Source organism: Lolium perenne, chromosome 1 (assembly GCF_019359855.2).
Source record: "Lolium perenne isolate Kyuss_39 chromosome 1, Kyuss_2.0, whole genome shotgun sequence".
In the NCBI taxonomy this organism is placed as follows: domain Eukaryota; kingdom Viridiplantae; phylum Streptophyta; class Magnoliopsida; order Poales; family Poaceae; genus Lolium; species Lolium perenne.
In genome coordinates, this window is record NC_067244.2 from 86,192,531 (window position 1) to 86,205,896 (window position 13,366).

Consider the following 13,366-nt stretch of genomic DNA (forward strand, 5'->3'; position numbering starts at 1 on the left):
AAGGAATACGATTATGTGGGGATTTTCCTTAACGACACACCGAAGGATCTAGGATTGTAGAGCTCTCGATCACATTTGCAACACGATTTCTGTAAAGTGGGCATCGACCCACGAGGCAGAAAGCTTAAACACGCTGAAAGAAGTAATCATTCCCAAGGCCGCCAGAGGCACGCTTCGTCATGTCCCATCAAGAAGGGTGACATGACAGGCGATAGAAAGATGCCACTGACATTCGCCAGACGTCATCAACGAAATTGGAGTTAGCCAATGCGAAGCATCCTTCAGACCATAAGTCAACCTGGACGAATACTAAATACTGATGTTTGTTAGGCCTTGTGCTTCGTTCATGATCTTTTTAGGAGTTCCTCGATGAATCTCCACCAACCACTCACCTCTTAGGCGAGTAGACAAAACGGCTGTGGGCAAATGAGTCACGACTGGAGTAGAGTTCCTAACGCGCTCAGGGGAAAATGACGAGGGGATACCCAACCGGGTAGGCCCAAAGGAGCGAGTCGCTGATCATGACTAGGGTGGCCCAATCCAGTCGCCACCTCGCTAAACCTGCTCATCAAGGCCTGATACAGCATGGAGGCCAAGTCGATCCACTCAAGATCATCGTGCAGGAAAAGCAAAGGAATCAACGTTGGTAGTCGACTAGGGGTTTAGATGGCTCGTTGTGTTATGTAAAATCCTAGGTCAGCCATCTACGTAAGGCTTGGTCATGATAGCGTAGACGCAAAGAACACATTCGCCCGCATAGCGACCACAGCCTCCATAACTCTCATACTCATCATCCACGCCTCCGGCAATACTTGTAAACTCATATACATCAATACAATCAAGGAGTAGGTATTACCTCCACCACGAGGAGCCGAACCTAGGACATCGTGTCGTGTACCATTCTCATCCAGGTGAACAAATGTCACCATCGTCAACCACCTCATCGAAGCTACCCCTGTAGCATCTCTCTCAACAATACGTCGACATTTGGTGACCTATTTTAGGGTAGTAAGACACTGAACTTGTTATTTGGTTATGTGTAGAACGTGGGGTGTGATAATCGATTCCCCAAGTGGTGAGGATACCAGCCCATAAAAAATAGCACACCCTAAGCTATATCATAGTCTATGATGAACATAGCACAAATTACTTTATCCATACAACACTAAGTAGCGGAACATAGTTCAGGACACGGCACAAACTAGGAAGTTCATGATGGTGTGAGTGAACCTAGTCAGTTGCTGACCATTACTATTAAAAAGGCACATGGTTGACTCACTCCTTCCCTTGATTTGTGCGACATTTGGATCGTTGGCCTCAGGAATGGCCGCATATAGTACGCAGGGTGCATGGAGCCAACGAATCAAGGTAAATGCGCAAAACTTGAGTTAGCCTCATATAAAATACCACATACAAAGATAAGAGATGATCCTACTGAATCTACGGCGTGATCAAATAATGCTATTTGATCAAGCCACTAGGTTGAGTAGAAATATCCCTTCATGGCGCATTGCTACAATCTAATCATCGGCAATTACAACTACCACTTAAGTAAGCACCCCGTGAACAGTGAAAAAAATAACAAATGTTGCTTCTATCTAACCCTAAAAACCGAATCTTGTTCTATAAGGTAAAATGTAACTGTAATCCACATGTATGTATGTGTAGATTTGCTATTTACAGAACACATGAACATACCAGATGAATAACGAGGGCAATTGAGTGTAACCTACCAAATCGAGGTATCCTTTACACTCCTACTACAAATCTGTTGGAGTTGATGAAGTCTTGCAGGCAGAGGGTTTCGATTGCCTGCTATTCCACCGTCCTAACGGTGTTCTTCAATCTACCGGCGGCAGTGAAACCACTGACGGTGAGAGGAGAGAGCGAAGAGGAGCGGAGAGGGCGGGTGAGAAAGGCAAGTGAGAGATGAGAGGGACGGTGGGTGGATTTATGTTGCACCTTCTCGATATTTCCCAACTTCTTGATATTTCCCAGCTTCTCCCACTTTACCCCACGCGTGCAGCGTCGTTCCCACGAGCATGTCCCCTTCGAAAGTATCATCTTTTAGGACGCGATAATCCCGTTGCCAACCAACCAGCCCAAACGTGGCACAGTGGACGGAGAAACGGCATTCCTAGCAACCAAACTCGCCCGAGAACAACCACATGCATGCTACAGGATCTAAAGTTGTATATGATGCCCCCCATAGGGGGTCTCACAGCGATTTGCGCTTCTAAACCGTCAGATCTCCCCACCAGTGTATCTTATCCGTCCATTTTTCACTGGTGGAGTAGTAGGCCCTCGCGCGAACCCACTTTTTATCCATGGGTCGATGAAAAGCCCACCCGGCCCGGCGTTGGCGCGTCGTCCTCTCTGCTCGCGCCCCTCGCTCGCTAAATCCCGCCGCCACCCGAGCTCCGCCTCCTCCTCTGCCCCATCGCCGCCGCACCCCGCCTCCTCCTCTGCCCCAGCGCCGCCGTCCCCTCCTCCATGGCTCCCTCCTCCCTCGACGACGAGGGCGGACAAGACACATCTGGAGGTGGTGCGTCTCGGGAAGACGTGCGAGGGCACCAGAAGTGCCTCGAGCTCCACCTCGACTTACCACCATGGCCGCCCGCCTCGCGGCCCGCCGCCTCCTCGGCCTCGCCTCCGCCTCCGCTTCACAGTCCGCCGCCCGCCGAATCGCTCCTTCTACGGTTAGCGCGTCTCTTCCCCCTCCCGAATCCATTCCCCTCGATTCTCCCAGGTCAATCCTCTGATCCCGTTCGCCGAAATTTTGCGTGCAGATCTCTTCCCCCGCCGCCGCAGCCGCCACGGGATACTTCTCCAGGACCTTCTCCTCGGCGCTTAACTACGTGAGCACTCTCGGATCCGCTTCTACGCTTTGCCTGATCTGTTTTTTCGCCGGGTAGTATTCAGCTAGATTTATATGTTGCCTTGTTCTGTAGCACATCGATTCGCCGGAGAACAGCCCGGACATGCCGTGGGAGTTCACAAAGATGAACATGGAGAAGGTACTGTCCTTCCTCTTTTCTGGGATGCGCGTGTAGCGGGAAGACTGTTGAATCACTTGGCTAGATTTGGACTTGTGTAATCAGATGTTCAGACAGGGTTCTTAGGATATCATTTGCACTGCTAATGTTGTTCTTCCAGTAGATAATGCTCTTGAATGACAGTCTTCAGTTTAACTTCTATTTTCGTTATTGCAAAGGGCAAAGTCTTGTTGATGTTGTGTATTCGTGTGACACCTTGAGAATAAGTAAATGCACTAGCGCTATGGGGCTTAGTGTTCCATTTCTTACAGAAGAAATGGCCTCAGTGAATACTGTTGGTGCGGACTATGGACACATTTCAAGTCAGTTATTATGTGGACTAAATTTTCTGTTGTAATGTCCCAGGTCAAGGAGATTCTATCTCATTACCCGAGCAACTACAAGCAATCTGGTATCATCCCAATGCTTGATCTTGCACAGCAGCAGCATGGTGGATGGGTCCCAGTTGCAGCAATGGATGCTGTAAGTTAGAATTTGTGCAATTTTTTTTATAATTACCTTCCAACTTCAGCATGCTATTTTGTATTCCATTTTCATCTAAAGGGTGAAATTGTTATAACACACGGTTGCTTATAGCTCATGTAACTTCTTTAGTTACAAACCTTTATCTACCTGTAGAAAATATGCAGAGTGTTGTTGCCCATTGTTTCATGTTGTATCTGTTGTCCTTTTCAGCATACTCTTATGTCTATTCACTATGTCTAGAACACTTGATTAAAGTGTGTATAGGTGCACAGGAAAATATCATGTGCATATTGAACATTTCGAAGTGACAGTTGCTGCCATAGGATAATTGCAATGTTATTCTGGATTCGATATTCAAGAAAATTAGCCTTATTAGGAGACCTGGAGTCATAGTTTTAAGTAAGAAAGAACATGTTTTAACATAGTAATTGAAATCTCTTATGATCATGTTATTTTGTTTCTGAAGTTGTTTCATGGAAGTCTAAAATATTCCTGTGGCAGCTCACACTATTCTGGAGCATAGTATTATTATACAACACATTCAAAGCTGGAGCATATATCCTTTCTTACCATGACTGTTAGGTTGATAATTTGACTACAATTGCCATAGTCTTTCTTAAACACTGGTCTAATATATTTTATGGTTTTTTTACTTTCTGCTGTTTATCCATTTATCTTGGAGAAGTTAACTCTCCTCATTTCTGAATGTTCCTGACAATATTGTGGTTTTCTTTTCAGATTGCTAAAATTGTCGAAGTTGCGCCGATCAGGGTCTATGAAGTTATCTTGTGAATGTTGCCTCTTTATATATGCTTGCTGACGTCTCTTCTTTGGGAAATATTTAGTGCCTCTAAATCAACGATGAGAGTTGAATCAAAGCCAGATGAAGTTTCGGTGAAGAGAACAAGAAAAGATGATGGCTTTGCCTGACCTCGCACGTAACAAACCCTCCTCTCCCGTGATGATTTGCTTCCCTTCCTCTGTTTTCCACTTCTCTTTTGATTTAATGCTCATAACCTATTATATTTGTTTGCACAGATTTATTTTTGGTCTATGCCTACAAGTTGTTTGATATAAATCCAACCAGGAATTTGGCCCGTTGTTCTTTCATTTGTTCATCTCTAGACCCACTCCATCGGGTAATAATTTCCTTGCAGCCCAATATTTTTCCCATCCACTCTGTCAGTTCCTTTCCTGACATGATACTCTTATTTGCATGGTCAAGTTCAGTTTCTTCTACAGTGAATTATGGGAGAACAAATGGAACCAATTCACCACTTGGTTCATTGGGTTGATCCCTCTTTTCTTTCATCCATTTTTACTTGCACTTTGTAGTGTTTACAGCTGGCAATTACAGTGCATTATAGAACAAGATGACATTAACATTAGATCTCAACTGTAACAAAAGGCCACCCAATATAGTTTGTTGCATGCAGAATTTACATGAAAGGTGATTTTTCTCCACCTCTTGAATATGTATTATTATATTTTGCTCAGTATTCCCTAAAATTTTAAACTTCTGAGATTGATCTTTTTCAATGTTCTAACAATTGTTATCTGTTCGTAATTTCCTGGTGTTTGCTATGATTCATAAAATCTAAAAAAATATTACTGGCCCCGCATATGTACATGGGTCTCATGGGATCGTGCGCCAAGGAGCACCAAAATTCATAGCCTTTTAGCACTGTGTTACAACTATTATCTTCCTTTTAGCACTGGCAGTTACAGCTTTTTTTTTTCTTCCAGTATGTTGGCAAAATATTTTCTTCCTCAGATGCATTTTATAGTGATGCTTAAACGATCAGAGACAGTATTGGTCCATGTTAGCCTTTTAGCACTTTGTGTTACAACTATAATCAATTGTCTTTCTATGTGGGTTAACTTTGCTGCTAGCCTTAGGCATTTTCCCATAGTCCCATACCACATAAATATTTTGAGGTAGTACTAATTTCAAATCTTGCATCTGCCACAGATAGTTCATGTCAAATATTAATTCGAATTTACTTTTACATTTGCAGCTTCCTGTATTATTGTTTCTGGAGCATGAACTTTCCCTGTATCAAGACCATGGTGTTTTCCATCTTCTTGAAGGTTGTTGCTACTACTATTTTTTATTTGGTTCTTCTTTAATTTTAGTTTAGAATTGTACCATCTGCCGGAGTCCTTTATTTATTTTTCTTTGCTGCAACATGTAGCCTGGTTTAGGCATATTTCACTTTATCACTCAACCATTCTGAGAAACTTTTCTACTAATGCGAAGATCTACTGGCTTTGGTACATTCAGTCTTGGCAAAACAGTTACAAATAGTTATTTATTTATAGTTTGTTCAAAACAAACCACATTGCTGATGCATGCAGCATTTTTATACAACTGATTTTATCGTCATCTCCCATTTCAAGGTATTATTTAAATTTTGATGCATCTCATTGTCTTCAGGTTGCAGAATAGCTTCTTATGCTTGAGACAATCTCAAACAAAACTACTGAATTTCTCTTTGAAATTTTACCTTCCATGTACTGTCTTGATAGTCAATGAACAACAAAAAATTTAATGCAAGTATCGCAATCGCATTGGATGACTAACGTTTTGCTGGCTTTTACCCAATGCCCTGATTCCGCATTGCTGACTGCTATGCGACCTAACCGGCTTGGATTATATTTTCATGATCTGCTAGGTGTTGCTGGCTGACAGGTTTGGAGCAACTGATGTTAGGTAATCTGGTGTTGCTTAGTAGATTTGTTGCCTTCATATAAGAAATTCAAAAATCATGGATTGTATCTACAGAAAATATGAGCAGCGGGTTAGATTATAAACTATTTTTTGATGTTATTTAGTCCTAAAAACAATTTGTTTTATGCCTCCAGGTCTTCAATATAATTTAAACATACAATTCCTAACTCTTATCAAGATACACTGAAGAATTGAGGTAAATGATTTGTTTGTGAATGATCCTGGCGATTTTCGAGTGCTCTGACCAATTGCTGCACCAAGCATCAGTACATGCCCCACCGCCTCTACCCCTTCAGAGCTTGCACAAGAGGAGCCTGCATCCATGTTACTTATTGTGTAGGTCATAATTATATCCTTAATCTCTTCCAGTCCTCTCCAGTCTCTCCCCCTCCCTTAGACTGAACCGTTATGTGTCTGTCTTATATGCTGTTGTGTAGTAATTATGTTTAAGAAACACTCAATGCACAAGTCGTGGTGTGTCTATAATTTTTCTTCTATCGGTTAGCTACTCTCTTATCTAGGTTCAGACATTTGGGTTATGTACACATTTGGATTTATCCTCCCATTTCTAGCATCTCCATTTATAAATTCTAAATATGAGTTATGCTTGTGTGCAAATGCTTAGATTAGAGATGAACTGTAGTAACTATTTTCCATATATATAGGAAAATTCAGTAAATATATGCATACTTAAGATGTTATAATGTGGATCATGTCCTCTTAGTTTATTAGTTCCTATAAATTGTAATATTTTAGGAAGTTGGTGTGCTCATCTCTTGCTTCATGTGCTCATCTTTCAACTACCACTAAAAGTTATTGAATGATTTAAAGGTTTACTTATTATTTGGCTGGTAATTTGTGGTTCAACTGGACTGACCCATTTCCAATTTCGTTTAGTGGTAGTTTAAAAGATTTTTACCCTGGCCTTGGATTTCTCCTTCCCGACGAGCGCGGCGGGGGCAACCACAGACAAGGTGACAATGGAGTCGTCACCTCCGGTCAAGTCGTACGGGGACCAGGAGGCAGGAATATGCTGCGGCGGCCTTAAAATCCCCAACAGATGTAGTATTTTCCTTAATTTATTTGCCTTGCACAATGTGTTTATCCTTAGCCTATAGACATGTTGTTCTTTCATACATTTACGTAATCCGTTTCTAATAAGATGATGGCGTTTGGGCTTTCGTTACCTGTTTTGTGTTTGTTCCTCTTCTATCAGAAAGTGGATGATGGATGACAGTGATCAACAGATTAGAAACTTAGCGAGAAGCCGAAAGCTGATACAGAGCTTTGACATGTGTCTTCTGCAAAAAAAAGTCGCTTTTGACACGCCATGTGCTTTTCACCCTGGCTGCATAGTATGTTAGATTAATTTATGTGCAATGGCTTCAGTTAAGTTTTTTTGGTTGCTTTTGACACATCACGTGTTGTCACCTCCTGAATTGTAAACCCTCGAAGTATCTATTCTAATTTCAACTATTAGGCATGTTATTTGGCATTGAAACATTGTGGTTTTGGAATACTTTAGTTTTTTGAAAAATTATATTTTCAAAACATTGCCATAATAACTATGACCATAAATAAAAGACTTCATGGAACTGCACATTGGTGATTAGAGTGTGATCATATTAAGAGATTTAAATACACACACATAGCTTAAGCCTGTTATGGCTTTTCCACATGATTTTAGTAGCGTAATGTAAAATGTAAAAATGTACGAGTGCCCGGGGGTCGTGCGCCAAGGCGCACAATTAAATCTAGTATATATTCAACTGAACGGGCTGCCAGCCTATATGCATTCTCCCTAGCCTGTCGAGAACTACACACAATCATTGAAACATATGGCAAACAAACAAATAGTAGTAATAAAGTTCAACTAAGATAGATAATTAAAGTCCAAATATGAATGCACGACATTTTTGAATCATCGTTCCATCTGCTTAGTCTATTTCTCAAAATTCACGTCCAATATGCAAAACGCATAGAAAAAAAGTTGATGTCTTGAAAGTAGCATTGCTCAGCAAATCCACAACAAGACCGTCTCACCTGACTTCAGATTATCGATACAGAAAAGCCTAAACAATAGCAACGGGTTGATATAATATGAATGATATTACATAAAGGCTTCGAGGTGTCATAGAACAATCGTTAAAACACAGCTACAGGTAATCGACTCCACAGCTCATAACTATGAAAGAAAGCTCATCTGCTCACTCGCTAACCTCATTGTCACAGTCATGATAAGTGACAACTGTAGCTATGACATCAACGTCTCACCAAATCAACCAATTCTCGAAACCTAAGACTATCTCAGTAGGGATCTATATCCAGACCACGTGAATATTCTCAAAAACACAAACAAGCCAAATCGGTTACATGGAACTGCAGCACTTGCTCTTTGGAATCTCCTGCGCAGGGCCTGGGACAAGGACTTTCTTGCCTGCCAGCGATGGGGCGGCCCCATTAACCTTTGGGTCAGCCGCGATGTTCTTCTTGCTGTGGATCTTGAAGATCTCTGACAGGACAGTCTGGAAGGAATTCTCGACATTGGTGGCCTGCATCGCGGATGTCTCAAGGAAGAAGAGGTTCTCCTTCTCCGCAAACTCCTTGGCATCCTCGGTGCTCACAGCACGCTCGTCTTCGAGGTCACTCTTGTTGCCAACCAGCATGATGACAATGTTCTTGTCTGCATGCCCACGTAGTTCCTCCAGCCAGCGAGGTATGTGGTCAAAGCTTTGGCGCTTGGTGATATCATAGACTAGCAAAGCACCCAGCGCGCCTCTGTAGTATGCACTTGTGACAGCCCTATACCTGCAGCCCACAGTTTCACAATTAAGAACAAGTATAATTCGTGCTTTCTAAAGATACAGCATCCAAATTCATAGAGTTACAGAATGCAAACTATCGTGTGTAACACGAATATTTGCAATACAGATCACCCGTTTGAATAAGATGGGAAAAGCAGCAGCAGCAGCACTAACAACAATAATGGCTGCGGTTGCGATTCATACAGATTATAAAACTTAAGAAGCAGATGGCATGGTATTAGAGAATAACTGCAGGAAAGCTTGTGAGAATTGAGAAACATTTGAACAAAATATAGCAAGTAGTTATCCGTTCTCAGAATAGCCTAGAGCTGGAAAGCTTATGCAAACATCTCAAGAAATTGTTACTAGCAGCCAATTGTCTATCAACACACAGAAATTTTACAAGTAACTGCTTCTGCACTGATTAAGATATGAGTGGCACATAAATTTGTATGATAAGCTGGAACTGAATCGCATTCCGTAATTTGGTGAAAACAGTAAGAACATTAGAGCTATATACACAAGAAACCAAGCACCAAAGTTTTCAAGAGAACCGTCCCATTATAGAAATTCACACAAGAATTAGTAGTATCAAGAGCAATTTCAAAGGTTTTCGCAGGAAAAAAAAAAAGGAGTAACATCAATGGAGTATTTAGTACAATTAGCAGCCTGACTTGAATCTCAAGCATCGTGTGGCAGATCTCCTGTCGGTACCAAACTACGCGTACGTTCAGTAGGGTACAACCCAAGCTAAATCGCCCATTTCAACAACCGGGGGGGCGGAGATCCAGTACTTGACTAGTAGTCTGCCCGTACGCTGTGCACGTATGATGACCAAGACTGCATGAATGAAACTAAATGACGTCCGTAGTACGCAACATAGGCTCACCAGCAATGTATAGCGATCTAACCTAACGTAAGGAAAAAATAAAATAAAATCTTCGGAATTCCCGACTTGCTTGAACCATAAAAACGAGAGCTGCCATCAAACAAACCGCCGAATAAAATAAAATAAAACCGGCTAGAAATCACCGGGAAATTGAAAATGCGACGGCGGGGAGCAGATCTGGGGGAGTAGATACGACAGAATCGAAGAGGGGAGGCTTGCCTCTCCTGGCCGGCGGTGTCCCAGATCTGGGCCTTGACGGACTTGTGGTCGATGAGGAGCGTGCGCGTCTGGAACTCGACCCCGATGGTGGCCTTGGAGTCGAGGCTGAACTCGTTGCGCGCGAACCGCGCCAGGATCTGCGACTTGCCGACGGCCGAGTCCCCGATCAGCACCACCTTGAACACGTAGTCTACCTTCTCCCCTCCCGCCATGGGCGTCGCTCTTACGGGACGGCGGCGGCGGTGGTGGTGGCGGGCGGAGGAGTGAGCGAGCGAGGGAGGAGGCGGAAGTGCGTGTGAATGGAGCGTGCGTGGGGGAGTTTGGGTTTTTGGTTCGAGTGTAGCGAAGGAAACGGGGAAGACCAGGGGGGACGGGGGAAAGCGGGTCGGGTTGGTAGGCGGCGTGCGGTGCGGGATACTCTGCTCTGCTCAGGTGGGCCACTTTCTTTCCTCTCGCCGACGCCAGACAGTACTGCCCGTAGGATTCAAGGATTTATTTTTTGAGAAATCTAATTTATAGGATTTTTTTTCCAAGAGAATCTCCACCGGTGCCTCTAAATAGACGTCGGTAGAACTATGAAACATTAAAGATTGCTATGAGTTTTGCTTGAACAAGAACAAATAAGTAATGTTCTTTGGATCAAAGGAATCACGTCTCTAAAATCTCTAGGAATTGTATTCCTGCATCTTAATTCCAACTAAAAAAGGATGTTATTCGGATCCTTCTCGTTGACCCCTCTCGTCCCGCTACAGTAACTTCAGAGTCCTCAAGTGGAGGCTAGGCCGATCTAAGATGTAGAAATAGTCTGTCGGAGTTGGACTACGAGAGACACCGGAGTTAGGGTTGTGCATAGTAGTTGTAGTTTGGCAACGAGAAGACGTGGAAACTGCATCTTATGGGACGAGATATCGGCGGCTGGATATAATGGTTGTGTGGCTTCCCTCCCCTGGTCGCCGGCAAATTGGTACAAGGTATTCTTCCTAAAGGCATTGATGCCATTTTGGAGGTTCTCTTCTTCCAAGGTGGTGCGCTCTCGCTGCTTACACCAAGTGGCCGCGTCCTAGTGGTAGAGAAGTTGATCGTGCTTGGATGCATCATCATGGATTCGGTGGAGAAGGAGCTAGAACAAGACCGGGACATGATTGCTTTTCTAATTTTTGGTTCAAGGTCTCCGGTGCAAAAATTAAGGGACATGCTGTAACATTATTTTCTTTTAGGGAACTTCTTGTAAATTTTGCTCCACCGACGATGATATAATGTACCATCGGGGTCTTTCTAGACCCTCTTCTCATCCAAAAAAAAGATCCACTCTAAGATTTTTTACACTCATTCGTGTAGGATTGGTGCACTTTTTTCCTGTGTTTTTCATGTGTTTCATCCAAATAACTATTGCTATTGTTTTCTTTTTTTTGCAATATTTATTTTCTACCTGCAATTCTGTCAAATTCCCGTGTTTTTTTTTCTATTTGTGTGTTTTTGCATTCTTGTAAGGGCAGGGCTGAGCGTCCCCCGGGGGATCAAACCGCCCGATCCCCCAGATCGCCAGCCCTTCGATACAAACGATAACAGCCGTTAGAGGGAGACAACGCTCCCGCATGGAAATAAACACATCGAATAAAAAAATCTCTTCCTCTAACCCGTACGACCTTGTACCACGCCGGCATGCCTTCCAACAGCACCGCCGTCCGCTCAGACAGCCGCGTCCTCCGGAAGCACCGCCACCCGCCTTCTCCAGCAGAACCTCCAACCGCTCCGGCAGCCGCCTTCTCCAGCAGCACCGCCACCCGCTCCGGTAGTCGCCTTCTCTAGCAGCACCACCACCCGCTCCGGCAGCCGCCTTCTCCAGCAGCACCGCCACCTGCTCCGGAAGCACCGCTAGCCTCGTTGCAGCACGACGGTGTCCTGTTTTGTAGCAACAGCCGCCGGCGTTTCGCAACAACTGCCGGCGCCGCGAGGAGCTTGTAGCAGCAGTTACCACCGCCCCTTTGTAGCAGATGCTACCGCCGATTGTAGCAGCCGCCCGACGAGCTTTGTAGCAGACGTCGATGTCGATGGTAGCAGCCACCACCGCCAGAAGTAGCAGACGCCGATGCACTTTGTAGCAGCAGCCGCCGCCAAGAGTAGCAGACGCCGATGCCCTTTGTAGCAGCCTCTGCCGCCACTAGTAGCAGATACCGATGCCCTTTGTAGCAGCCGCCGCCGTCACAAGTAGCAGAAGCCGATGCCGGTCGCAACATATATGATGAAACGCCGGTCTCGCGCCTCGCAACTCCATCGCCTCCCCAGCCATCAGCGGCGGCGTGGCCCTAATCCTCCAGCGTCCATGCCGGTATCAACCTCGCTGCCCCCCTCCCCATAGTCGTCGCCCGCGTCGCTGTAGAAGAAGATGATGAGCTCGAGGCTCAATCTCGTGGGGACGGACCTTGGCGGAAGGAGATGCCGGAGTTTGGTCCGGCGACGTGTGGATGGGCGGCGGCCGCGGCGCGAGGTGGGGATTCGATCTGAGGTCTCCGCCGGGGAACCAGTATACAGGCAAGCGTGTAGGCGTAGGGGAGCGGCGCGCGGGGGACGATGCGGAAGGAAGAATAAACTGGAAAGGAAAGGATAAGGTTCGTGGGTCCCGTTTTCTATGTTGCGTTTTGCCACGAAGAAGGACGCGTGGCGTCCTGGGGACCCGGAGGATGCAACGCAGCGATCGTCCGGGGGCATACATGTTGGAGATATGCCCAAGAGGCAATAATAAAATGGTTATTATAACATATCTTTGTGTTTATGATAATGTTTATATACCATGCTATAATTGTATTAACTGAAACATTGATACATGTGTGTTATGTAAATAACAAGGAGTCCCTGGTAAGCCTCTTGTATAACTAGCTTGTTGATTAATAGATGATCATGGTTTCGTGATCATGAACATTGGATGTTATTAATAACAAGGTTATGTCATTATGTGAATGATGTAATGGACACACCCAATTAAGCGTAGCATAAGATCACGTCATTAAGTTATTTGCTATAAGCTTTCGATACATAGTTACCTAGTCCTTATGACCATGAGATCATGTAAATCACTTATGCTGGAAAGGTACTTTGATTACATCAAACGCCACTGCGTAAATGGGTGGTTATAAAGGTGGGATTAAGTATCCGGAAAGTATGAGTTGAGACATATGGATCAACAGTGGGATTTTTCCATACC

General features: G+C 44.3%; 2 protein-coding genes across 14 annotated transcripts; one reads left to right on the plus strand and one right to left on the minus strand.

Annotated features, from left to right (window-relative positions):
* Positions 1 to 2,353: 2,353 nt before the first annotated feature.
* Positions 2,354 to 7,753, plus strand: LOC127304541 (NADH dehydrogenase [ubiquinone] flavoprotein 2, mitochondrial-like). Of its 13 annotated transcripts, none has more exons than XM_071828519.1 (10): positions 2,354 to 2,699; positions 2,790 to 2,858; positions 2,952 to 3,017; positions 3,402 to 3,518; positions 4,260 to 4,459; positions 4,560 to 4,971; positions 5,540 to 5,612; positions 6,197 to 6,234; positions 6,387 to 6,592; positions 7,150 to 7,438. In XM_071828519.1, the coding sequence occupies exons 1-5, from the start codon at positions 2,610 to 2,612 to the stop codon at positions 4,311 to 4,313; spliced, it is 396 nt and encodes a 131-aa protein (XP_071684620.1). In that variant the 5' UTR covers positions 2,354 to 2,609; the 3' UTR covers positions 4,314 to 4,459; positions 4,560 to 4,971; positions 5,540 to 5,612; positions 6,197 to 6,234; positions 6,387 to 6,592; positions 7,150 to 7,438. The 13 variants fall into 13 exon arrangements, with proteins under 13 accessions (XP_071684620.1, XP_071684625.1, XP_071684622.1 ...); XM_071828524.1 differs by having other exon boundaries at positions 4,560 to 4,811; XM_071828521.1 differs by having other exon boundaries at positions 4,560 to 4,660; positions 4,752 to 4,811; positions 5,540 to 6,234.
* A 572-nt stretch (positions 7,754 to 8,325) lies between these two features.
* LOC127304627 (ras-related protein Rab11D) lies at positions 8,326 to 10,526 on the minus strand. Its single transcript, XM_051335260.2, has 2 exons — positions 10,165 to 10,526; positions 8,326 to 9,060 (listed from the first exon to the last, which is right to left on the minus strand). The coding sequence occupies exons 1-2, from the start codon at positions 10,374 to 10,376 to the stop codon at positions 8,622 to 8,624; spliced, it is 651 nt and encodes a 216-aa protein (XP_051191220.1). The 5' UTR covers positions 10,377 to 10,526; the 3' UTR covers positions 8,326 to 8,621.
* Between the last annotated feature and the right edge of the window lie 2,840 nt (positions 10,527 to 13,366).